At 38.6% G+C, this 26,979-nt stretch overlaps 1 protein-coding gene across 2 annotated transcripts; it reads right to left on the bottom strand.

Moving 5' to 3' along the window:
- Positions 1-233: 233 nt before the first annotated feature.
- On the bottom strand, positions 234-26,979 carry EBAG9 (estrogen receptor binding site associated antigen 9). 2 transcript variants are annotated; one of them, XM_066379363.1, is made up of 7 exons: positions 26,715-26,979; positions 13,474-13,571; positions 10,295-10,373; positions 8,985-9,143; positions 7,262-7,369; positions 4,410-4,501; positions 234-761 (listed from the first exon to the last, which is right to left on the bottom strand). In XM_066379363.1, exons 2-7 carry the CDS (start codon positions 13,554-13,556, stop codon positions 641-643), a joined length of 642 nt encoding a protein of 213 aa, XP_066235460.1. In that variant the 5' UTR covers positions 13,557-13,571; positions 26,715-26,979; the 3' UTR covers positions 234-640. The 2 variants fall into 2 exon arrangements, with proteins under 2 accessions (XP_066235460.1, XP_066235461.1); XM_066379364.1 differs by lacking the exon at positions 26,715-26,979 and adding an exon at positions 26,145-26,477.

The following is a 26,979-nucleotide window of genomic DNA, read 5'->3' as shown; positions in this document are numbered from 1 at the left end:
AACACCATCTAAAAGAAAACAATGATGTACAAAATCTCTGTAATAAATTAAATTATTGCATTTGATGTCATTTTCTTGAAAAGCAGACTCGTTGAACTCCTTCCTGTTGTACTGATATACACGGTCCCAGCTGAAACCAGAGGCAATGTGTGCCAACACCAGCGTCGGACATAAATAACGTTACAGCCTCGCGGGTTTGTCTGATGTAGGTCGGGTAATCACGGAAACAGATGAATATTTAAAATTATTTATTTTATCTTTATGCACATTGCCGGAAAGCATTATAGACAGCAGAGTTCTTTCGCACTGTAAAATTATTTACACCCATTTATTCAGCTAGAAACATTAGCTTGAAGAGGTACTGGTATATTCCATTTGTAATCATTTCTCTACAGCAAACAACTGTTTTACATTGGGGCATGTTGAAGAAAATATTGTCTCTTAAGTCTTTTTTGTTCTTTTGAGTCTCAGTCACCAGAAGTTCAAGATGCTCTGACAGAATCCCGGTGTTCGGAATGGCCTCATGACTGCAGTCAGATCAAGCAGTGCGTCTGCGCTCTGGAAACAGAGAGCCAGCGAACCCCGCCTGGCTGTGGCTCCCTGCTCTCCTGCTGGCCCTGTGACGGGGGAGGCACATCTGTTAGGAAAGCTTCACACCGATTTTGTTCTGTTCCTTCTTCATCAGCCGCTGGGCTTCCTTTTCCATCTTCTTCCTCTGCTGTTCTGCAGCTCTCTTTTCTCTGTCTGCTATCTTCTGCTGCCTGGAAAGAAACGTTTCATTTACTTGCAGAACATGCTGTACAGGAAAAGCGGCACACACATTCCAGACAGAGAGAGCAGTGCCTTTCACCAGCGTCACACCTAAGTAAAAAGTCTCCATGCTTTGCACTGCTTTGAAAATTTCAAAGATTTTTCAAAAACAGTATTTCTTTTAATCCTTAGAACGTGACTTAAAAATTAAAAGAGGTATGTGATCTACATTTTACAAACAACTAAAACGAGGCACAAAAGCTAAGTGACTTGACCGAAGTCATAGTTTAAGAACAAGGATAAGAAACCACATCTACTGACCCCCATTCTTCACAATATTTTCACAGAAACTCTACTTCCATTGGCCCACATCTGTTTCTGGATGCCACTGAGGAAAGTCTGGTATCGAGGACTCAATCTCGTTATTATAATAGTTAAAAAACAGTCAGCGAAGAATGTCAAGAACATGCATAGGAAGAATAACAAAAAAGAAAAAAGCCCTGGCCAGACAGCTCAGTTGGTTAGACCGTCATCCCGAAGCAAAGAGGTTGTCAGTTTGATCCCGTCAGGGCACATACAGGAACAGACTGATGTTCCTCTCTCTCTCTCTCCCTTCATCTCTAAAATCAATAAACAAACATTGAAAAAAAAACCCACATATGCCTTCCAACTAGAAGCTAGATTTCTATTTAAGGATTAACATTTGACCAGTTCTACTAATAATGGGGCAGAATGGTGGGTATTTACTTATTACACATCATGCGAGTAGAAGTGGGTGATAAAACAGACCAAAGGAAAGGAAAAGAAGTTGTCCTAGATCTGAAGACTTATAGCATGAGAAAATAAAAAACATGCAAGATTGAGGAAGAAAGCTGTAGGTCACTGCTGGGCATGGCACAGGCAACAGTAGGTTATATACACAAAAATCTAGTGTGGATTACCTATATATGGGACAGCAAGCTGACCACAGTGAGTGAAATTTATATTTAAGTCTCAGTCATACTTATAACTGAGAGTTACAAATGAGCATAATTCAAGAAAGTAGAGACTTGTAGGCAACATTGATCATCACCAAAGAATAGTTTTTAAAAATCTACTTTTTACTAGCTCTTCCCACTTTCAAGCAGAGCTGATACTCTGCACTATAAAAGCCATAGTGCCCAGGGTACAGAGGGAGATAAGAAAAGAATTGTAAAAGGCTGGCTAGGTTACAAGCAAGTAAGATAACCAAGCCTTGACCCGGTCAGTAACTGAAATACAAACATCAACAACTAATGTTTCTGGCACCAGAGGAAACTTAGAGATTGCTTCAGACAAAATATATTTTTCCTTTCCCGATACATGTCTGAATTACTATAGTACCAAAGTCTTCTTTCTTAATGAACTGATCCCAGTAGTGGTAGGACGATAGTGGCAATGGGAAGTAGGCTGGGGTGGAAGCCGTGGAGTATGGACATACTTTTATAAGTCTCAGTGTCCTCTCAGGGACAGTAACAGCAGATGGAGCTCGTCTCTGTGGCTCGCCTATGCAACCTGCAGCATGAAGCACGTCTGTAACTGACTATTACACTCCCTGTACTATGCACAGGCTGTCATATCATGTAAAACACCAAGCTCGGGTTTTCTGGTCTTGTTTCATTCTGGTTACATGAAGATACGGCGGGGAAGATACGGCGGGAAAGAGATCTACTGTGCTGTCACTGAGATTGCTGGATGCAAAATGAACAGCCTTTTCCTTTACCCTTGTGGTTAATAACACAAATCATTACTAGAATCCCAGAAATGTTCTAAAATACTCAGACTTCAATATCTATGATTTATCCAAAACAGAGTAAAAACAGATAGTTATCTGTGTTGATGATCCATATAATATAAATGCTGCCATTAAGAATTTTAAAAATATTTCCTTTATATTGAATAATGATCAAATAGAAACTAAATATTTAAAACTCTATAAATATTTAAAATGTACTCCTTACTGTGGGGAAAAAATGCTGAAAACAAGGACAACACCAAAAAAAGGAGTCACTCATGCCTCCCAGTTATTTAACTGCACCCTCTGCTGGTTGTTCAGAGTAACAGTAATTTGTTGATACAGGAAAGGAAAATACAAAAATGAAATCAATTTTGTTAAAATTGTGAGATAAAGGGCAATTCATTTTCTACCCCATTATAAAAACAATCTTGTAAAATAAAAACTTAGCTGTATTTTATTATATCATCTTTCAAAATGCAAAAGTAATCTAGATACATTTAAATATCTGAGTTTTCATCAGTGATGATAATCACAAACTCTTATGGTATATTTTCTTTTTACTGTTTGACCTAATCTAAAAGTAGTGAGAATTAAGTTTATTGCTCACAAAAACAAAGAAATAAGAAAAATCACCGAAAATAAACTTGAAAACTTCCAGTCTATTTTCTTTTCTGTAGAATGAATGGGCTGTACCTGACTTACATTATCTACCTTACAGGGCTTTTGAGGACATTAATGAAGACACACGCATAAATGTACAATGATACGTGTTGGGCAAATAAGTTTGTAAAATTTGTGTTATTTGACTTTGCTCACTTTTATTGTTAAAAATGGCTGCTGCCCAGGTAAACTGCACTGCCAGGTGAGGCTGCTGATCACCTTCCTGCTTGGGAAGGGTTTTATCGCTAATGTGTCCTGGAGGAGGGGTTTTCACGCCAAAATGTTTTAAGGAGAAGGAGAAGAAAGGCATGTTTTTGCAGAGTTTGTGCAGAGAGGAGAAGGGGTGCAGATGGGGAACCAGAGGTGACTGAACTGGTGGGGGCCTTTGCTTCTAGGAAAAACCGGACAAGATTCTCCCGGTTGAGGAACCGGAGAATGTGTGGGTGTGTTTTGATGCCCCGCGTGTGTTTCACTCACTGGCCGGGTGCGCGGAGGGAATAAAGGAGCGGCCCACCAGTTTTCGACTCTGCAGTTTCTTTACCGTCTGATAGGATCTAATGGGAACCTGCACAGGCCTGGCTGTGATGGCTGCAGCTATGTAAGTTATTTTAATGAAAATCTGAGGGACTAGGCACCATGCTAGACCATGGAGGAACAAAAATAACAGTGTAATATTTGACCTGAAGAAAATATAGTGGTGACTCACATTTCACAGTAGGACATTTTAAGAGATAAGTACATTTTACAGGGAACAAAGTATAAAGTATACAGTACATATAGTATATACATGTAAAAGATCTTCTCTGCCATTAATAAATTCTTCTGCTTCTATAATGTTTAAATTCTTGCTTTCTGTGAGGTTTTCATCATATAAAATAGCATATGTAGTCTGAAATTCAAAGAAAATAACCTATATCATCTAAGATTCAAATGAGAATGAGAAAATAAGTAACATTTGCCAGAAGAAGCTTTCTTTTTTTTCCCCTAAATTTATTGAATGAAAGAGAAAGAAAAGGAGAGAAAGAGAAGCATCAATTTATTGTTCCACTTAGTTCTGCAATCATTGGTTGCTTCCTGCATGTGCCCTGACCCCGGATCAAACCTGCTACCTAGGTGCATTGGAACGATGCTCTAACCGACTGAGCTACCCAGCCAGGGCCTGAATAAGCTTTCCCGACCTTCCGTGTAACCTGACCAAATACGCCCCCCTGTCCAGGCTGCAGCACCAATGCTACTTCAGTACCTCAGCACTTCCTCCGCTTGCCAGGCTGCGTCCGCCTCCTCCTCCCAGGCATTGGTGTTCTCCTGCCAGGTCTCTAAGTCACCTAGTTCCGGCTACAATAAAAAACGAAACAAAAATACAGTAGTAAAGAGCCATTCTTTCCCTCTCAGCAGTAAGAGCATCTATAAAACAGCCCAGACCCGTCACTGCCCTGTGTTGGCCCCTGGTCTGCCTGGAACTGAGAGGTTCCTGTGACGTGTGACTTTCAGTACTCAACAGTCCTGGGCAGGTCCAGTTTTTGTCCTATTTTGCTTTAAAAAATACTCCTGGCCCTGGCCTCTGCCTCAGGTGCTAGAATGGCTCTGGTTGCAACAGAGCAACGCCCCAGATGGGCAGAGCATCGCCCCCTGGTGGGCATGCCGGGTGGATCCTGGTCCTGGTCGGGCGCATGCGGGAGTCTGTCTGTCTGCCTCCCCGTTTCCAACTTCAGAAAAATACACACACAAAAAAATACTCCTTTAACATTAACTTTTTTTTTGTCTATTTTAGTTTATAATGGAAAAGAAGAAAACAATCCTTTCTGTTTCTCTTTTCAGTAGGAGGTAGGAGTGGGGGTCGAGGTGGGGACAGAGAAGACTGGATTACAGAGGCCTGACTGAACCACTGCGCTGGCGCACGACCTGGAAGGACCGAGGTTTTCACAGCAGCCGTCATCATGGATAGGTTTCTCAGTGGCACTTACTGTGATATGATGGGTCCTAGGCAAAAATGACAAATTGGGCAAAATGTCCTCTTTATCAGAATATTTCTGTATTTCATTGGGGAGGTCTGAACTTTACCAATATGGAGCATATACATGTATGAATAATGCTCACAATTTCAAAATATAAAATGTTACACATTCTAGTGTTACGTTTTAGAGAATATCTATGGTGCTGTTGTGCTATCATAGTATCATGAACCTAGAGAGGAATTATCAAAATCTGTAGTATTTATGTGTATGATCATCTATTTAACAGCATATCTTCCTCACAAGAATGCGTTCTTCCGAGGAAAGGCCCCTGCTCGTTTTGCTTACTTTCCATTACATTACTAGCACCTAGCATAGTGCCTGGCACCAGGAAAGAGATTTTGTCAATGAATAAAAAGCATATATAAACATGGGTCCCCTGCCCTGGCCAGTTGGCTCAGTGGTAGAGTGCCGGCCCAGTGTGTGGAAGTCCCGGGTTTGATTCCCGACCAGAGCACACAGGAGAAGCACTCATCTGCTTCTCCACCCTCCCCCTCTTCTCTCTCTCTCTCTCTCTCTTCCCCTCCCCCAGCCAAGGCTCCACTGGAGCAAAGTTGGCTTAGGCACTGAGGATGGCTCCATGGCTTCCAACTCAGGCCTTAGACTGGCTCTGGTTGCAATGAAGTAATGCCCCAAATGGACAGAGCATTGCCCCCTAGTGGGTGGGCATGCCGGGTAGATCCCAGTAGGGTGCATATGGGAGTCTGTCTCTCTGCCTCTGCTTCTCACTTCAGAAAAATACAAAAAACGAAACACAAAAGCAAACAAACAAAAACATGAATCCTATGGAGAGAAAGGCCTCAGAAGCATCTGAGCAGTTTAAACAAATATAATAGATGGACAAACAGATGTGATGGTTTAAAACTATGCCTCCAACTTCTTTGATACTCCTTTCAAGAGGCAGAGCTTAATTCTTCTCCCCTTGCATGTCAGCTAAATTTAGAGACTAGGTTCCAATGAATAAAAGAATGTGTAGGTGACAGGGAGTCACTTATAAGACTAAGTCATAAACAGGCATGTGACTTCACCCCTGCATGCTCACTTCTTCTCAGGGATCTCTTGTGGGAAAGTCAGCAGTTACATCATAAGGAAACTCAAGCAGCCCCATGGAGAGGCCTATTGCAAGGAACTGAGGCTTTTTGCGAGCAATCAGCATTAATTTTTCCGGGATGTAAGTGAACCACCTTTGAAATGAATCTTCCAATTCTAGTCGAGCCTTCAGATGACTATGGCCCCAGCTAACGACCTATCTGGAAACTCATTGGAAACCCGGAGCCAGAATCACCCAGTTTAGTCTCCCCTGGATTCCTGACCCACATAAACTGTACAAGACCAATGTTTACTGTTGCTTTAAGCAACTAAGTGTGGGGTTGTGATATAACAATAGATGACTCATACGATCAATAATTACTAAGCAATAATCTATCAAAGCATGTTTAAGCTTAGGTCTGGAACTTGGTGCTTTGAAAAAGTTCAAACGTGATTCTGATATGTTTTCAAGGTTGAGAACTAGTTATAGACTTTCCTCATTACTTTTATCCTTAATGGTTTTGCATTTAGGTCACACATTTAAAGTCAAATCACACTTTAAAGGTAAATATAACCTACAAGGGAAACAATTCATAACTCAAAAATAACCTGCTATTACATTTAAATGACAGTGATAATCTCTTTACAGGTCATAATTTAAAACAATTTTTTATTGAGTTTATTAGGATGACATTAATAAAGCTACACAGGTTTCAGGGGCACAAGTCTATAACACACATCTGTATATTGTACTCTGTGTTCACCACCCCAAGGCAAGTCCTTCTCCATCCCCGTATACCCCCACTTTACCCTGTCTGTACCAAATGAGTTTGGTTTTTGCTTAATCCCTTTACCCTTTCCATCCAGTCCGCCATTATTACAGATAACGTTTTGTCTCTTATCTTTCATATGTACAACAGGACTCGGATGTTCGTATCTGATGTAATTTATAATCTCATAAAGGACAGGAAGAGCAAAACTCCAGATTAACCTCACTGTTTTAAAGAAAACAGAATGAAAAGCAACCCTGCTGCGATACCAGTAACGTACTTACTGATTGATGAATGAACGGCATATCTTGAGTAGCTGCTAATCTGCTGGAGAAGCCGGTGCTACCATCTGGGATGCTGTAGTTTAACGGTTCTCTCTTCTTAATAACAATCTGGAAGATTAATTAAAATAAAATAATAGCAATATTTTATATATCACTATCTAAAAACAGACAAAATAATTAATGCACCAAGGAATTTTATAATTATTTATAATATGTTCAACCTTTCTTCTTTTAAAATTTACAATGTAAAAGAAAAATTTAAGTTTATAAAATGTACCAAAATTCCCAAGCAATTATCACACAAAGCAGTTAAATAATGAGGAACATGGTACTTCACTTAAATAAATAAATAAATAAATAAATAAATAAAATTTCCTCATTCCCCTTCCCTAATTTCTTTCCTAGAGACCAGTCCCAAAAATGTAATCCGGCACTTCCTGCCATGGTGTGAAACAGGAACATGTATTGTGTCCCAGCAAAAGTATACCCAGCTCTGTGTGCACGTGGATATCTATGAAGACATTAACTCTTCCAAGCCAGTAGTATCAATTTGTAACTTAAAAGCATTTCATTCTCATTAATTTATTAAGGCACTATTATAATAGACCAGGTTACTATTAAGAACAGCACTATGCTTCCAAAATACTAAGACACTAACAAACTCCTTGAGAAATACACAACTTACTGCTTTTAGCACAAGACATTTGAACAACTCAGCAAAAACAACTGTGATCCCAGCCTTGAAAATGTAAAAATAAATATGCAGTTGAAACTGGTGGAAAGGTAGACAAGGTCCTCATTTGATAAAGTATATTAATAAGAAATACTTTCCATGCTTGATTGAACACTAAATGGAACTTTAAGTGTGTGTATGTTTTTTAAATAGCAGAGTGACGGGTTAGGTAGATTGAAATAATAACATAAAATTTGAAAGAGGGAAGAAGGGTATGAAATAAGCCCTCATTTTCTGTAGTATGAAGTCAATAGACAACGTCTGTGAATGACACATGAAGACACAGCAATATAAGCACTAGATATATACATGGGTATGATGAAATGCACTAGAAGCCCAAACAGAAACAGTTATGAGTGGCTGCTTCTGGGCCTATGAAGAGTGATAGGGCAGAAGTCTGCTGCTGTTTATTATAAGCTCTTCTACAGTCTATGATTAAAAAAAATTTTTAAGTATATGCACTATATGATTTAAAAAAGAAAAATACTCAGCTATTGTTCTTTTCCCAGTAATTCACTGTATCTTTAAATGATCATCACATTTAATTCCAAAGGGATTAAGTAAAGTATGGATAACTAACACAAACCCTCAATTATTCTAAGTTCTCAGAGCCTGGCATCAGTTTTATAAAGGTTACAAACAATGGAAAGCACTTATCAGATTGTAGATATCACTAAAAGTGAACTCTTTTAAGGTAAGAATTCTTTTTCAGTTTAGCCTCTACAGCAGGGACTGTAGTCTAGACTCTGATACATAGCAGAATGTCAATAAATGTTTAGATATAATTTTAAAAGGGGTATAAATTACTAGATCTGTGTCTAGACCACTTGACTATATAAACTTCATCTTTAACATGACAGACACAATAAATTAATTAATAATCAGAAATAAATTTTCTAACAATCCCAATTATACTGCCTAATTTTAACTACAGGAATCTAAAAAGCAGTTAAATAGTTTAATTGCTGAAAGCATAAATGTTTACCATACTTTCTGAGTTTTCCTTATAGTTGGAGTCATGTCCTTAAAATAGTCCGGTTCCAGCTGTTCCAAAGCGTTTTGTTGTGTTGCCCCATTCCCATTCCCTCCTTCAATCTTTACACTCGTGGGTGCATCTTCATCCCAGGAAGTCCACTCTTCAACATCTGTCTAAATTTAATTGATCAATAACGTCAGCCATACAGGGAGATCCTAATGAATGAATTATCCCATTCAGTGTTTATTTTTTAAAAATGGGCCTGCTAAAATATTAGTTTTCAAACTTTTTTGACCAGTAGGGAAATATAAATCTAATTTCACATACCAAAACTACAGCAGAGGTTTAAAAAATACTTACTTTTACTCTGAGTTAGATGTCCTGTTCTATCCATTAAGAAAATAAAAAGGAAATGCTTGGAGAATTGCACTGACATTAGAACTACAGTCCACCAAAGGAGAACTGTACGTTGCACTGAGGCTTCACCAGGTAGACAGCCTGATAAGTAATATTAACATCCTGGAGAAGACTTAAACAAGAGTCTCAAACATATTCAAAATATCTATAAAATAAATTTAAAACCCCCAAATTAGGCCCTGGCCGGTTGGCTCAGTGGTAGAGCGTCGGCCTGGCGTGCAGAGGTCCCAGCTTTGATTCCCAGCCAGGGCACACAGGAGAAGCGCCCATCTGCTTCTCCACCCCTCCCCCTCTCCTTCCTCTCTGTCTCTCTCTTCCCCTCCCGCAGCGAGGCTCCATTGGAGCAAAGATGGCCCGGGCGCTGGGGATGGCTCCTTGGCTGCTGCCCCAGGTGCTCGAGTGGCTCTGGTCATGACAGAGCAACGCCCTGGAGGGGCAGAGCGTCGCCCCCTGGTGGGCGTGCTGGGTGGATCCTGGTCGGGCGCATGCGGCAGTCTGTCTGTCTATCCCCGTTTCCAGCTTCAGAAAAATACAAAAAAACAAACAAACAAACAAAAAAACCCCAAATTATTCAGCACAGGGAGAATCAAGAAACCTCAACTCACATGGAAAAATCAAACCACAGATGCCAGCCTCAAGGTGATATAAATGTTGGAATTAGCTAAGACTTTAAAATAACCATTATAGAAATGCTCCAATAAGCCATAGCAAGCGCTCTTGAAGCCAATAAGAATAAAAAAATCTCAGCAAAAATATGGAAAATAAAATAACCAAATAAAACTTTCAGAATCAAAATATGTAACAATAATCAAGACCAACTTTCAATTTTGTGATATACAAAATGGTCTGCAATCCAGCCTGAAAAATATGGTTCTGGAACATTTATTCAACCTTAAAAAACAACTACCTGTTTTGGAACTGATGAATAATCAACTGTAGTTGGCAAAGTTATTTGGTCTCCACTTAATTTCCGTCCTCTGCCAGATCTGTAACAAAAATGAAATAATCTATTTCAAGAACCACCAAAAAAAGCATAGGTAAAAGCACTATGAACAGTAACTTAAGGCTTATAAAAGATTATTTCCAATTTTAGAATTATTTACTACAATAATTAACAGTCACTCATTAAGATATGAAACAAAAGCATGCATCAGGTAGCTTATAAATGTTTTTATAATCTTGGACCATAAAATAGAACTGCTTCTTGGCTTGGGACTCAGGATTATAGACAAACTCAGGAGGAATAAAAAGCCAAAAGCAAAAATGCAAAGTGGTTTCAAATCATGCCGCTTAGATTGCTGAGTTCTGCTGGAGAAGCTCTGGGTCACCTACGCCGTTTTTACCATACTTAGCTTTTGTTTACATTTTGATTTCTTGGTAAGATTATCTACTAAGCCAATAAAAAGTTTGAAAACCACTGGGTTGAACTAAACTGTAACTGCTAAGTTTTAAGAATTAATATGGAAAGTTCTATATTAAACAAGATAGCTATTATAACTCAGATGTGAAAAGCATGGGCTATGGAACCTTGTGGACCATGATTTTCAATGTTAAATCTATCATGAGTCTAGTTGGAATTATCTAACCTCTCAGCCTCAATATCCTCATCTGTAAAATGCAGGTATTTAAACCTGCACTTGTAGTTGTTGTCAGTAACTCAAGTGACAATTTTAAAGCAGCTAGACACTAGATAGTACCTGCTATATAACAAGACATTAAAAAAAGGTAGCTTTTATAAATGATCAGTCACTTGCTTCATTTCGTATAATCTATAAAGAAAGCATCTACTTCAATCTAATTGCTAAAGTCAGCTATTTTTATCACAAGATTAGAAATCATACTTTGTTTAAAGGATAAATAGAAAAGTAATAGTCTACTCCTAAATGTATAAACTTGGTATTGCAGAACATATAATCTAGGTTCCTTCTGATACTTAAGAGAAGCTTTTTTTCTAAAAAAGGGTAAGTTTTCTTAAAAACTGAACAATCAATCCTAAGTATATTTATATTGACAATAAAATTTACGTGACAACAGAGATGTCCTTAATATTTTTTAATCAAATGCAATTTACGATTTTATTTCTTGGTTTTAGAGAGAGAAGAGAGAGAAATGGAGGGGAAGAGTAGGAAGCACCAACTTGTAGTTGCTTCTTGTATGGGCCTTGACCAGGCAAGGCCGGGTTTCAAACCGGCGACCTCAGCATTCCAGGTTGACGCTTTATCCACTGCGGCACCGCAGGTCAGGCTCAAATGCAATTTCTTATGCTAAAAGTAATCTATCCTCAGTAGAAGTTTTCGAAAGTACAGATTCAAAGAGAAAAATGACTATAATTTTAAGTACTGTTAACACAGCTAGTTCTTTTAACCTCTGGCCTTTTGGCAATTAATATCCTTTCTTATCCTGCCTTACCTAGTGAATTTCTGGCCATTATCCTCATACTCTAAATAATTTTGAGGACTTATTCCTACTTCCCAAATCCTGTCCTCTTTGTGGGTGATTTCAATGAACACCTGAATTTCCCATTACTTACTGGCCTCTCCTCCAGCAGTCATCTCTGCTCATTTCCACTGCCATATCTTCAATCTCTCTCTCTCTCTTTTTAACTCCCAGACCACTCTGATTCTAACAATAAATTCAATGCCACTTAATTCTCAGAGTTTTAGTAGCTATATATCTAAAATGGTCATTTTGCTAGAGAATACATTCCTAGCCTCCCTTGCAGCTAGGTAGCCATATATTACTAAGCTCTGGACAGTAAGGCTGAGAACAGAATTGTTCAGCGTAACTTGTAAATCATGTCCATTAAGAAAGAGAACTGACTGCCCTCTAATTCCTGTTTTACTCTACCCTACTCTTAATGTACCAATACTTTTTGACAGTATCCTTAGGCCAAAAGAATTGTCCAACAGTTCCAATGATTATACAAGACAGGCCAAAGTAGGTTTATAGTTGTTTGTATGGAAAATAATGCAATAATTAATAATACAGTATAAACTGCTTCACATACTTGTAAGTGTAATCTTACTTTTGCCCACCCCTGTACAGGCAGACCCAAATAATTTAACACTTACATGTGACGTAACTGCTTAGTAGCCATTAGAAAAAATAATATGTATCAATTAAAAATAATTTTATTCTTAACCACAATTACTTACTAATGGAATGTGCATGCCTATTGGACACTGCACAACTTCTCAAGCCTTGGAATACAAATGGATACCACTTCCCTCTATTTTCTATTCTACATTACTTTTGGTTCAGTATTTGCTTTTAATTACAACCTAAAATATAGGCTTTGCAAAGTCACCATAAATACAAATAGACAAAAACTTATCTCAAACATTCAAGAACATCAGCAAAAGTAATAGTACAGGAGCTAATGCTGCAAATGTAAAACCTTGAACTAGTGGTTTGTGCAGTGTTTAAAAGATATTGACTATTACATTCATTGTTTTGCTAGAAAACTGAGACTATTCTGTGGCACTCCTGTGAGTTTAATGAGAAGCCCTGAAGTGCCTTAGCACACAGTTTAGAAACTACAGGTCTAGGGTAGAGAGTGTGACAAGATAAAAGGAACTCCTGCTGTCTCTGGATGGTGGAAGCAGAATGACTTATCTGCCCTAGGCTACCTGCACATTCCTACATATGATTTAAACTAAAAAAAACAACAAAAAGCTATTTTGCCTGGGGTTTCTCTGCTAATGTTTTTAAAATATAAAAATAACATTCATATTGTAGTCTATAAAGAAATATCTATGCCTGATTCCACCTAACCATCTTAAGACATTCTGATAATGAAACTATTGTATACATAAAAACCCTCTGATAATTTTAGTAATGAAAATTGGTTTGCTATTTCTGAAATTCTATAGTACTAGAAATATTATTTTAATGGAAAATGTGTAAGAATTTTAAAGAAAAAATATCTGAAGTGGAGAAAAATATTTAGAAATACCAGAGTTTAGTGAATGAATACTGCAATCAAAATATTTAGCTTAAATATAGTCTGTCCTGCTATTTTATAGTTATGAGGAATCTAATCAGAAAGAAGATAAACAGATCAACTTGAACATAAAATTTGTTTACCTGCATATTAATCTCTTTAGGAATGAAAATATAGTTGCTAAACAGGTGCAAACTTTAAATAACCGAAACTGTGTGACAGCCATGGTGGGGATCAAAACCTGTGAAAAAGGCACAAAAGTAAATGCATTAAGTTGCTTTCATAAGCTTTGCTCCTGTTCTGAAGTCAAGCTTAAAAGTCCTATTATAAGCTGTGAAAACCAAGCATATTATTTACTTTTCTTTATAAACCACAAACATAGCACAGTAAATTTAAAATTAAAATGTAAATCATGGAAGGTCCAGGATAACTCTGGTGCAAAATGCTAAACTCACTTGACCTCCTCCCAGAGTAAACTCAAATATATAGACATTCAGACAATTACTCCTGTAGAACTCAGGGCTGAATAAACAGCTTCTAAACAACAAGAGAAAGAGACAAACTAAAGAAGGCTGGAAGCCATGGGAGCCCTTAGGGAGCTGCAGGAACTCTGTGGTCAGAGGAGCCAGTGAGCGCCATTTTTTAAGTTTCCCTCCACTTTCATAGGGTGGGTGGGAACTCTATTTCTGGGCTTTGGCTTACCTACAAAAATCACCACAGCTGCTCCCACCTACATTGCCCTGAGCCTTTTGCATCCTGAACGAAGGGATCAAGCAGAAAAACCAGGGCAACACTAAGTTTCCGTTTGTGCTCCAGAGCTCCTGTGAGATCAGGTTGAGACTGGACTCCCGCTGAGACCACATCCTTGCTTAGGCCCTGCCACCTGTCCTGTCCTGTCCTGCTTCCCAGACTCCCTTCATCTGAAGCCACACTTCACTAACTTACAGATTTTTTGAAGACTTCAAAGAGGCTCTACTAGAAAAGCCAAATCTGACAGCAGATTACAAACAACAGCTGATGCCAACCCAAGAAGACCTAGAAATAACACAATTGAAAATTAGAGGCAGACAACACCAACCCTAGACTTAGCCAGCTCTACAAATAACACACCCAAAAAAGGAGGATATACAGAGACGAAATGAGAAGACAAAGAAGTGCAATCCAAATGAACCAACAAGAGAAACCTCCAGAAAATGAACTGAGTGATATGGAAATAAGCAAACTACCAGATGCAGAGTTTAAAATAATGATTATTAGAATGCTGAAAGATCTTAGAACAACAACGGATGGACACAATAAACACAAAGATAAAGAGATAACAAGTATCAAAAAGGACATTGAAATAATAAAGAAGAACCAGTCAGAAATGACAAATACAATGTCAGAAATAAAAACTACACTACAAGCAATTAAAAGCAGGCTGGATGAAGCAGAGGATCGAATCAGCGATTTAAAAGACAAGATAAATGAAAACATGGAAGTGGAGCAGCAAAAAGAAAAGAGGCTAAAAAAATCTGAGGAAACTAAGAGAGCTCTGTGACAAGCTCAAGAGAAACATCTGCATCAAAGCTGTTCCTGAAGAAGAAGAGAAAGAACAAGGGATAGAGACCTTGTTCAATGAAATCATAGCTGAAAACCTCCCTAAATTAATGCAGGAAAAAGTCGCACAAGTTCAAGAAGCACAAAGAACTCCATTAAAGAGAAACCCAAAGAAATCTACACCAAGACACATCATAATTAAAATACCAAAGCTAAGAGATAAAGAGAAAATATTAAAAGCTGCTAGAGAAAAAAAGGCTATCACCTACAAAGGAGCTCCCATAAGGATGACATATGACTTCTCAACAGAAACACTTGAGGCCAGAGGGAATGGCAAGAAATATTCAAAGTACTGCAGAACAAGAGCCTACAACCAAGACTACTTTATCCAGCAAGGCTATTGTTTAAAACTGAAGGAGAAATAAAAAACTTCCCAGACAAAAAAAAAACCCTCAAGGAATTCATCACAACCAAACCAATGCTGCAAGAAATGTCAAGGGGCCTGTTGTAAACACAACAAAAAGGGAAAAGAATATAGTAAAAGAGGAATATAACTTTAGAGAATAAAATGGCAATAAACAACTACATATCAATAATAACCTTAAATGTAAATGGATTAAATGATCCAATCAAAAGACATAGGGTAGCTGCGTGGATAAGAAAACAGGACCTAGCCTGGCCAGGCGGTAGCGCAGTGGACAGAGCGTCGGACTGGGATGCGGAGGACCCAGGTTCAAGACCCCGAGGTTGCCAGCTTGAGCATGGGATCATCTGGTTTGAGCAAAAGCCCACCAGCTTGAGCCCAGGGTCGCTGGCTCCAGCAAGGGGCTACTCGGTCTGCTGAAGGCCCACAGTCAAGGCACATATGAGAAACCAATCAATAAACAATTAAAGTGTTGCAATGCGCAATGAAATGATTGATGCTTCTCATCTCTCTCTGTTTCTGTCTGTTCCTGTCTATCCCTCTCTCTGACTCTCTGTCTCTGTAAAAAAAAAAAAAAAAAGAAAGAAAACAGGACCCATACATATGCTGTCTACAAGAGACACACCTCAAAACAAAAGATACATATTGACTGAAGGTAAAAGGATGGAAAAAATATTTCATGCAAATGGAAATGAAAAAAAAGCTGGGGTAGCAATACTTATATCAGACAAAATTTACTTTAAAACAAAGGCTATATAGTAAGGGATAAAGAAGGACACTACATAATGATAAAGGGAGCAATCCAACAGGAAGATATAACCATTATAAATATCTACGCACCTAATATAGGAGCACCTAAATATATAAAGCAGACTTTGTTAGATATAAAGGGCGAGATCAACAGCAATACTATAATAGTAGGGGATTTTAATACCCCACTAACATCACTAGATAGATCCCCAAGAAAGAAAATTAACAAAGAAACAGCAGACTTAAAGGACACATTAGATCAAATGTATTTAATAGATATTTTCAGAACCTTTTACCCTAAAGCAGCAGAATATACATTCTTTTCAAGTGCTCATGGTACATTCTCTAGGATAGACCACATGTTAGGGCACAAAAGTGGTCTCAACAATTTAAGAAAATTGAAATCATATCAAGCACTTTCTCTGATCACAATGGCATGAAACTAGAAATCAACCACAACAGAAAACCTGAAAAAATACTCAAACACATGGAAACTAAACAGCATGTTATTAAATATTGAATGGGTTAACAATGAGATCAAAGAAGAAATAAAAGATTCCTAGAAATGAATGATAATGAGTGTACAACAACTCAAAATGTATAGGACACAGCAAAAGCAGTACTGAGAGAGAAGTTCATAGCACTACAGGTATACCTTAAAAAGCTAGAAAAAGCTCAAATAAACAACTTAACCCTGCAACTAAAAGAACTAAAAAAAGAACAGCAAGTAAAGCCCAGAGCTAGTAGAAGGAGGGAAATAATAAAGATCAGAATGGAAATAAATGACATAGAGGCTAAAGAAACAATACAGAGAATCAATGAAACCAAGAGCTGGTTCTTTGAAAGGGTAAGCAAGATTGATGAACCTTTAACTAGACTCACCAAGAAAAAAAGAGAGAGGACTCAAATAAATAAAATTAGAAATGAGAGTGGAGAAATAACAACTGACACAACAGAAATATAAAATACTGTAAGAAAATACTATGAAGAACTGTATGCCAAAAAAATTAGACAACCTAGGTAAAATGGACAAATTCCTTGAAACATATAATCTTCCAAAAATTAATCAGGAAGAATCAGAAAACCTAAACAGACCAATTACAACAAATGGGATTGAAAGAGTTATAAAAAAACTCCCAAAAAAGAAAAGTCCTGGGCCTGATGGCTTAACAAGTGAATTCTACCAAATACTCAAAAAAGAACTAATTCTTATCCTTCTCAAGCTATTTCAAAAAATTCAAGATGAAGGAAGACTTCCAAGCTCTTTTTATGAGGTGAGCATAATTCTGATTCCAAAACCAGGCAAAGACAACACAAAGAAAATTATAGGCCAATATCCCTGATGAATTTAGATGCTAAAATCCTCAACAAAATATTAGCAAACCAGATCCAGCAATACATGAAAAAAATCATACATCATGATCAAGTGGGATTTATTCTGGGAAGGCAAGGATGGTACAATATTTGTAAATCAATCAATATGACTCATCACATAAACAAAAGGAAGGAGAAAAACCGCATGATAATTTTAATAGATGCAGAAAAAGCATTTGATAAAATTCAGCACCCATTTCTGATCAAAACTCTCAGCAAAGTGGGAATACAGGGAGCATACCTCAACATGATAAAGACCATCTATGATAAACCCACAGCCAACATCATAATCAATGGGCAAAAATTAAAAGCAATCCCCTTAAGATCAGGAACAAGGCAGGGGTGCCCCCTTTCACCACTCCTATTCAACATAGTTCTAGAAGTCCTAGCCACAGTAATCAGACAAGAAAAAGAAATAAAAGAAATAAAAGGCATCCAAATTGGAAAAGAAGTAAAACTATCATTATTTGCAGATGATACGATACTGTATATAGAAAACCCTAAAGTCTCAGTCAAAACAACTACTGGACCTGATAAATGAATTCAGCAAGGTGGCAGGATATAGAATTAATACACAGAAATCAGAGGCATTTTTATACACCAACAATGAACTGTCAGAGAAATTAAGGAAACAATTCCCTTCACTATTACAACCAAAGAAAATAAAGTACCTAGGAATAAATTTAACCAAGGAGATTAAAGACTTGTACCTGGAAAATTATAAAACATTGATAAAAGAAATCAAGGAAGATACAAACAAGTGGAAGCATATACCGTGTTCATGGATAGGAAGAATAAACATCATTAAAATGTCTATATTACCCAAAGCATTTTATAAATTCAATGCAATACCAATGACTTACTTCAAAGATAAAGAACACATATTCTAAAAATTTATATGGAACCAAAAAAAAGAACTCGAATAGCCTCAGCAATCTTGAAAAAGAAGAATAAAGATGGAGGCATCACACTTCCTGATATCAAGTTATACTACAAGGCCATTGTACTCAAAACAGCCTGGTACTGGCATAAGAACAGCATATAGATCAATGAACTAAAACAGAGAACCCAGAAATAAACCCACACCTTTATGTAAATAGATTAAATGCTCCAGTAAAAAGACATATAGGGTGGCAAAATAGATTAAAAAACATGACCCATCTATGCTCCTTACTGGAAATTAGCTTCAAATTGAGGCACATACAGAATGAGAATGAAGGAATAGAAAAAGATATTCCATTAGAGAAATGAAAAGAAAGCTAGAGTAGCAATACTCATATTAGACAAAATAGACTTTGAAATAAAAAATGTAAAAAAAGACAATAAAGCAATCAATACAAGAAGAGGATATATCAATTGTAAATATCTATGCACCCAACATAGCACTAAAATACATGCAATTATTAATGGTCATGAAGGGAGATATCCATAGTAATACAAAAAAGATTACTTTAATACCTCACTCACATCAATGGATCATCCACATAGAAAAAATTGTAAGAAAATGGCCTTAAAAGTTATATTAAACCAAACTGACTTAACAGACATATGTAGAACATTTCATCCAAAAAATTCAGACTATACATTTTTTTTTTTTTTTGTATTTCTCTGAAGCTGGAAACAGGGAGAGACAGCCAGACAGACTCCCGCATGCGCCCGACCGGGATCCACCCGGCACGCCCACCAGGGGCGACGCTCTGCCCACCAGGGGGCGATGCTCTGCCCCTCCGGGGGGTCGCTCTGTTGTGACCAGAGCCACTCCAGCGCCTGGGGCAGAGGCCAAGGAGCCATCCCCAGCGCCCGGGTCATCTTTGCTCCAATGGAGCCTTGGCTGCGGGAGGGGAAGAGAGAGAGAGGAAGGAGGGGGGGTGGAGAAGCAAATGGGCGCTTCTCCTATGTGCCCTGGCCGGGAACTGAACCCTGGTCCCCTGCACACCAGGCCGACGCTCTACCGCTGAGCCAACCGGCCAGGGCCAGACTATACATTTTTTATAAGTACACATGGAGCATTTTCCAGAATAGATCATATATTAGACCACAAAGTCTTAATTAACTCAAAAGAACTGATATCATATCAAGCATCTTTTCTGACCACAAAAACATGAAAATAGAAATCAATTACAGGAATCTGGAAAAATGCAAATACATGAGACTAAACAAGATGCTACTCAACAACCAGTGTATTAAAGAAGAAAATAAAGTGTTGCTTGACCGTGAACTCGATTGCATTTTCCCCATTTCAGTGCAACTGGTTGGAAAATCTATCTTGGAAATTATAGTATCATCATCGAATTTCTAAGAACATCTATTGTCAGTGAAGTAGTCTTGGCTTTTGGTTAAATAGCCCTTGGTTTGAATCGAAGTCAATGGGTGTGGGAACATGAAAGTAACTATGAAAGTCATAGTTACTTTCTGTGAAATGAGAGCAATAATATCTATTTCATAAGATGATTTTATGAGTTAAGTGAGATATTGTTAGACAGTGCTTGGAACACAGTACTTGGTCAGTGAATATTAGTTCCTCTCTCTCATTAATCACAAAAGCAAATACTCTCTGGAATAAGAAAATTCTTCATTACTAGGGTGAGAATGTTACTCTGTTGTCAATAATATGTAGTTCCACTTTGTTTTTCTGTTGGAAAAACTGGAAATTTTATTTCCAGTTACCACTGAAGTCATTTAAGTTGAAAAATACTTAATGAACAATGACGCACAACAGTATTAATGGCAGGGGTTATAATACAAGCATGTCTGCTTTCATCATTTCTGTTTAACAGTGTAATGAAGTTCTGGCCTGTGCAATCAAGCAAGAAAATAAAATAAAAGGCATCTAGATTGGAAAAGAAGTAGTAAAACTGTTTATGTAGAAAATTCAATGGGACTCAATAAACAACTATATTTTTTATGTTAGCAACAAACAATCACAAATTAAAACTGTAAAACAATTAGCACAAAAAAAATGAAATACTTAGGGACAAATCCTTTGAAAGACTTACATACTAAAAGCTATAACATATTGCTAAAAGAAATTTAAAAGACCTGAATTAACTTCAAAAGATCTTTTAGTGCTCAAAGAATATTGTTAAGATATCAAGTCTCCCTAAATTTAAGTATAAATTCAGTAGAGTATCAATAAAAATCTCAGCAGCCTTTTACCCTCTAAACTTGACAAATTAATTTTAAAATTCAGATGGAAGTGTAAGGGACCTATATTAGCCAAAACAACACTGAAAAACAACTAGTAGAAGGGCTAATACTACCAGTTACAAGACTTGTTATAATGAAAAGTACAGAAATAGATCTACATTCAGATGGGTCAATAGAAATTTGACAAACATGTGAAGGCAGGTCAGTGGAGATAGTCTTTTTAACAAATACAGCTGGAAAATCCGGATATCCATATGCAAAAACCCCCCACAAAACTTCAATCCATATCTCACACCATTTATAAAAAGACTCAAAATGGATCCCAGAGCATGGGTTTCATTAAAATTAAAAACTTCTAAAATTCAAAACCAGTTAAGAGAATGAAAAGACAAGCCACAGATTGGGCTTGTAAATCTTTACAAAGCATTTATTTGATCCATATTTCTGGCTTCTATCCAGAAAATATAAGAATCTCTCAAAACTCAGTAAGAAAACAAAAAACCCAATTAAGAAATAGGCAGAAGGTCAGAACAGACACTTCACCAAAGCTATAAAAGGTAAATAAGTATGTGAAAACAATGGTAGACATCACTAATCAGAGAAATGTACATTAAACCCACAATTAAAAACCATTACACACCTGTTAGAATGGCTCATAAAAACAATGACCTCAAGTACCAGTGAGGACGTGGAGCCTCTCTAACTCTCACCCACTGGTAGGAGGAATGTAAAGTGGTACAGCCATTCTGGAAAATAGTAGTTTCTTACAAAGGTAAACAAACATGTATCAAATGACCTAGCCATTCTACTCCCAGGAATTTACCCAACATAAATGAAAGCGTATGACCATACAAAAACTGGTACTTGGATAGTAGTTTTATTTTTAATAGCTCCAAACTGGAAACAATTCAAATATTGATCAACAGGTGAATGGCTAATGAAAGTGTGATAATCCTACAACAGAATATTGCTCAGCATAAAAAGGAATGAATTACTACTGCAAGCAGTAGTATGGTAGTTCTCAAGAGTAACCCTAAAAGAAGCCACACAAAAAGAATCTATACCATATGATTTCACTTATTTTTTAAGAACTCTAGAAAATACAAACAAATCTATAGTGACAAAGTAAATCAGTGGTGCCCTTGGATGGAGTAGGGAGGGAAGGGAAGGGACATGACAGGTATGCTTACTTTTTTTATTATATTTATAAATTCACTATTTTGATTATGGTGATGAATTTTTAGGTATATATTCATCAAACCTGGTAAAACTGTAGACTTCAATTATGTGCAGTTTAGTATGATTATATGTCAATTACAGTGTGTCTGTAAAGTCATGGTGCACTTTTGACCAGTCACAGGAAAGCAACAAAAGACGATAGAAATGTGAAATCTGCACCAAATAAAAAGAAAACCCTCCCAGCTTCTGTAGGATGATGTGGCAGCATGTGCGCATGTGCAGATGATGACGTAACACCATGTATACAGCGGAGCAGCCCACGACGGCCATGCCAGTCGAGATGTGGATGGTACAGAGGAAAGTTCAGTGTGTTCTATGGCTCACTAAATTCGAATCTATGACCAAAGTGTAACATGAATATTGGCATGTTTATAACGAAGCGCCACCACATAGGAATAACATTACTTGGTGGGATAAGCAGTTGAAGGAAACCAGCAGTGTGGTGGAGAAACCCCATTCTGGTAGGCCATCAGTCAGTGACGAGTCTGTAGAGGCTATACGGGATAGCTACCTAAGGAGCCCTAAAAAATCTGTGTGTGAGCCCACATCGAACTGCACTGAATAGGTATGAAACTGGAGAGTTTTCCTTTTATTTGGTGCAGATTTCACATTTCTATTGTCTTTTGTTGCTTTCCTGTGACCATCAAAAGTGCACCATGACTTTACGGACACACTGTATAATCTCTTAAAAACAACCTATGCTAATAAGATATTTAAAATAACACTATGGCCTGACTAGGCGGTGGCAGTGGATAGAGCGTTGGACTGGAATGCGGAGGACCCAGGTTCAACACCTCGATGTCACCAGCTTGAACATGGGCTCATCTGGTTTGATCAAGGCTCACCAGCTTAAGCCCAAGATCACTGGCTTGAGCAAGGGGTCATGTAGCCCCCTGGTCAAGGCACATATGAGAAAGCAGTCAATGAACAACTAAGGTGCCACAACAAAGAACTGATGCTTCTCATCTCTCTCCCTTCCTGTCTGTCTGTTCTTATCTGTCCCTCTCTCTGACTCTCTCTCCGTCTGTTAAAAAAAAAAAATAATAATAAATAAATAAAATAATGTTATGTCACTAAGGAAAGTTTTCAGATTCTGGTTAGAATCTTTTAAAAAAATCATTAATACCATCATCTTGTACTGATTATTTGTAACTTTCTGGAGAACCAACTTCCATTCATATTTAACAACTGTGAGAGGAGTGGGTCTCGGGATCTACAGTGGTTCCCCTTTGTGGTTCTGCTTTCTGCAGTTCCAGTTACCATCGTCAACTGTGGTCTGAAAACATTAAATGAAAAATTATAGAAATAAACAATTTATAAACTTTAAACTGTACATCGTTCTGAGTAGCATAATGAAATCTCATGCTGTTTGCTTCCTGCCACCCAGAACATGAATCATTCTTTTGTCCAGCATATCCACACTGTACACTCTACTTGCTAGTTAGTCACTTAGTAGCCATTTTAGTAATATGATAGACTGGCCTGATATCACAGTGCTTGTGTTCAAATAATTCTTATATTACTTAACGTTACATTCATATAACTTTTATTACTGTTTGCTGATAAAAATATTCTATTTTATTATTAATTTCTTACCGTACCCAATTTATATAATAAAACTGTATATTAAGTAGGTATGTATTACAGGAAAAAAAATGTATGTACAAGATATATATAGTTCAGTACTTTCTGTGGTTTCAGGCATCCACTGGGGGTCTTGAAACACATCCCCCATGGGCAAGGGGGAACTACGCTACATGAATGAAGAGCCGAGAACAAATTTCATATGATGCTTGGTAACGAGTCATCACCTTGCCACAAATAGTCATGTGTCATTATTCAGTATTTTTCCACTTAAATGACTTCAGTGGTAACTGGAAATAAAATTTGCAGTTGTTCTAACAGAAAAATAAAGTGGATCTATTATTGACAACAGAATAAGAGTCTCATCATAGCAATTAAGAACTTTCTTATTCTGTGGAGTATCTGCCAAGCATAATCTAATATCACACTTAACTCATAAAATCATCTTATGAAATAGATATTATTGCTCTCATTTCACAGAATTGAAGCACAGAGAGTAATAAGCATGTTTTCATGTAGCCACATCCATTGACTTCAATTCAAACTTAGGTCTATTTAATCAAAGCCAAGAATACCTCACTAATAAACATTCTTAGGCATTCTGTGATGGTATTATAATTTCCAAGATATATTTTCCAACCAGTTGCACTGAAATGGGGAAAATGCAATCAAGTTAACTATCAAGCAACACTTGACTTGATCAGTTACACTGATTTGGGACTTGTATTTTCTTAATGTTCTAATTCAATGAAGATATTTATTTAGCACCTACTATCTAACAGTTTCTACAGAGCATGATGGGAAACACTACTGACCCAGTAGAGAAACTGTGTTCACTGCTCAATTGTTACAACCTTGGCAATGCAAGGGAAGAAGGCAGAGCCCCATCAATATTGCTCAGTTTAGTTACTTTAGAGCTTAGCCACTGCCAAGCACATAGTAGGCAGGGAGATCAACATTCCTTGAGCACTCAGTATGTTCAAGACATTATGCTAGATCAGCGATTTTCAAACTTTTTCATCTCATGGCACACATAAACTAATTATTAAAATTCTGCAGTGCACCAAAAATATATATATTTTGCCGAATGTCAAAAAAAAAAAAAAAAAAAAGGTAGACAACTATTGTGTTGGCTGTTGTCATTTTTTTATCTGACAATGTAAGGGAAAAAAAGGTCAATGACCTTGACTAAATAGGCAATGCATGTTTTAAAAATTCTTGTGTTGGCCCTGGCTGGTTGGCTCAGTGGTAGAGTGTCGGCCTGGCATGCAGGAGTCCCGGGTTCGATTCCCGGCCAGGGCATACAGGAGAAGCGCCCATCTGCTTCTCCACCCCTCCCCCTCTCCTTCCTCTCTGCCTCTCTCTTCCCCTCCGGCAGCCAAGGCTCCATTGGAGCAAAGTTGGCCCGGGCGCTTGAGGATGGCTCCATGGCCTCTGCCTCAGGCGCTAGAGTGGCTCTGGTTGCAACAGAGCAACGCCCCAGATGGGCAGAGCATCGTTTCCAGCTTCGGAAAAAAAATACAAAAAAAAAAAAAAAATCTTGTGTTGCACCAGTGTGCCCCTTTCAGCACACCAGTTGAATAGCACTGTTCTAGACAATGTATGTTCTATCATCTCATAGGAATCTTATTTATTCTTCTTATTATTATTGATTTTAGGAGACTGAGAGACATTCATTTGTTCCACTGAGTTGTGTCCCGGTGCTGAGGATCAAAACCACATTGGGGTTTTGGAAAGACGCTAGAAGTGGCTGAGCTGACTGACTAGGGCCCACCTCACTGGAATCTTAAGAACAGATGAGATGACAGTGAAGCTCAGATTCATTCACCCAGGATTTAAAGAGACTGAATCCAAAGTTCCAGCTCTCCCCACACCATATCCCATTGGAGAAACCTTTAATTTTATACTCACTGCCTCAGTCTGATCATTGAAATCCTGGAAATTACTAATTGGTAAGCAAGCATCTTAGGCTAACTTGCATTTCAGTCTCTTCAAAATACTTCCTATCAGTAAAAAAAGCTAATATAATCTAATCTTAAAATTAAAATGTCCTTAAAAATTACTAGGAAAATACAAAAACTTTAGATACAGCAGAATAAGTTTCAGAACCATGAAACCACCAATCCTTGGGGCTTTTGCAGAAATGACATCTCTAAGAATATCAACAGGAATGCCACTTCAGCTATGTCAAACAAAAACGATTCACCTAAAATTAAAAAAAAAAAAAAATCCTGCATTAGTAACTGGAAAATTAAATGATCTTTCCTTCCAGTAATGCCACGTAAACTGCTGGCAAGATCCTGTCAGTAGTCATCGAATTCAATTCGTTAAACAAGCCAAGCCACAATCTATGTTGGTTCGTTCTGTCCTGTATTAAACGAGTCACCAATCGCTGTATTTTTAAAATTATCCATTTCGAATTTTTAAAATATTAACATTGAAAAACCATATGATCTAACACAGTACTGTATATTCTCAACTAGGTTTGTGACTCTGAAGTAGGTCATATCATCAGGCTCCAAAGACAAATTTTACTTGAACTCAAATTTCAAAGACGAAAGTTTGGCAGCCGCTAAGGGGAACCAGAAACGGAAGGTGAGAGCAGGTTCTAATCTAAGAGGCACATTGGATCACGTCTGGCAGCTCGGTCTGGCCCTCACACCACTGACACTCTGATAAAGGCTGAGGAAGGTCTCCAAATGACTCAAAAGTAAGAAGTTTCATAACTAAAATGCTTGATAACTTCAGAATACCCACCTGAACTCGCCAGATGAAAAACAAGACCAAACCCACTGTACAGATGAGAAAAACAAGAGCGTTTTCAGGTTACCCAATCAGACGCCATGCCCGTGGCGTTTTACGAAACGCGGTAAATTGCTCCCAGTGGGCGCCAGGTGGGCTGGGATTTGGATTTTGGTAAAATCTGCTAGGAAGCGGCAAGGTCTGCGGAGGAAAGGTGGAAAGCAAGGGCCACTGTCCCCGCGGGGGGCGGGCACGGGGTCTCGGGGGCTTCCCGGGCGGCAGCCCGTGGGCCGACCTCCCACGCGTGAGTGCGGCATGGTGAGAGCTGCGCGCCCGGGGCCCACTTTCAGCCGCGGTTCCCTCTCCCCAGAGGTCACCCTGACCCGGAAACAGTCCCCAGGATGGCAGGCGGCCCTGAGGGGAAACCAGCTGGAGGGGCGAAAAGGAAGGTGGGAGAGTGGGAAGTGCGGAGCGAAGAGGAGGGCTGACCAGAGCAGGACAGAGGACACCCCAGGCCGGGGTGGCGAAGGGGGTGGGAAAGGGAAGCCCTTCGCGGGCGGGCGCGCGCGAGCCGCACACACTCACCTGCCCCTCCCCCTCCCCGCCCGCCCGGCGGAGGCTCCGAGCTGCCGCGGGCCGCGCGCGCACACAAGGCGCGCACGCGCGCTGCCGGTCGCTCCTCCAAGCTCGCGCTCCGCCGGCTCAGTCCCAGACCCGCTCATTCAAAGCCGGGCGCGCGCTCCGTCGCAGACGCCGTTGCCGCCGCGCAGCTGCCATAGCCGCCCCCTCCTCGGGAAACCCTCCCCCTACTCCTCCCTCTTCACCCTCGTTGAAAGGGGCTCTCGGTTCC

The sequence above is a fragment of the Saccopteryx leptura genome, chromosome 3, assembly GCF_036850995.1.
Source record: "Saccopteryx leptura isolate mSacLep1 chromosome 3, mSacLep1_pri_phased_curated, whole genome shotgun sequence".
Classification (NCBI taxonomy): domain Eukaryota; kingdom Metazoa; phylum Chordata; class Mammalia; order Chiroptera; family Emballonuridae; genus Saccopteryx; species Saccopteryx leptura.
The sequence above is the reverse complement of the archived record's forward strand: the minus strand, read 5'-3'. Positions and strand labels throughout refer to the sequence as shown.

Bases quoted from the DNA above. Each gene is read 5' to 3' on its own strand.
- EBAG9 (XM_066379363.1), bottom strand. From the start codon at position 13,556: ATGGCTGTCACACAGTTTCGGTTATTTAAAGTTTGCACCTGTTTAGCA. The intron at 7,370-8,984 runs GTATGGTAAACA...TTAATCTTCCAG, and splicing joins CTATAAGGAAAACTCAGAAA to ATTGTTATTAAGAAGAGAGA. The intron at 762-4,409 runs GTACTGAAGTAG...GTTTCTTTCCAG, and splicing joins CAAGCGGAGGAAGTGCTGAG to GCAGCAGAAGATAGCAGACA.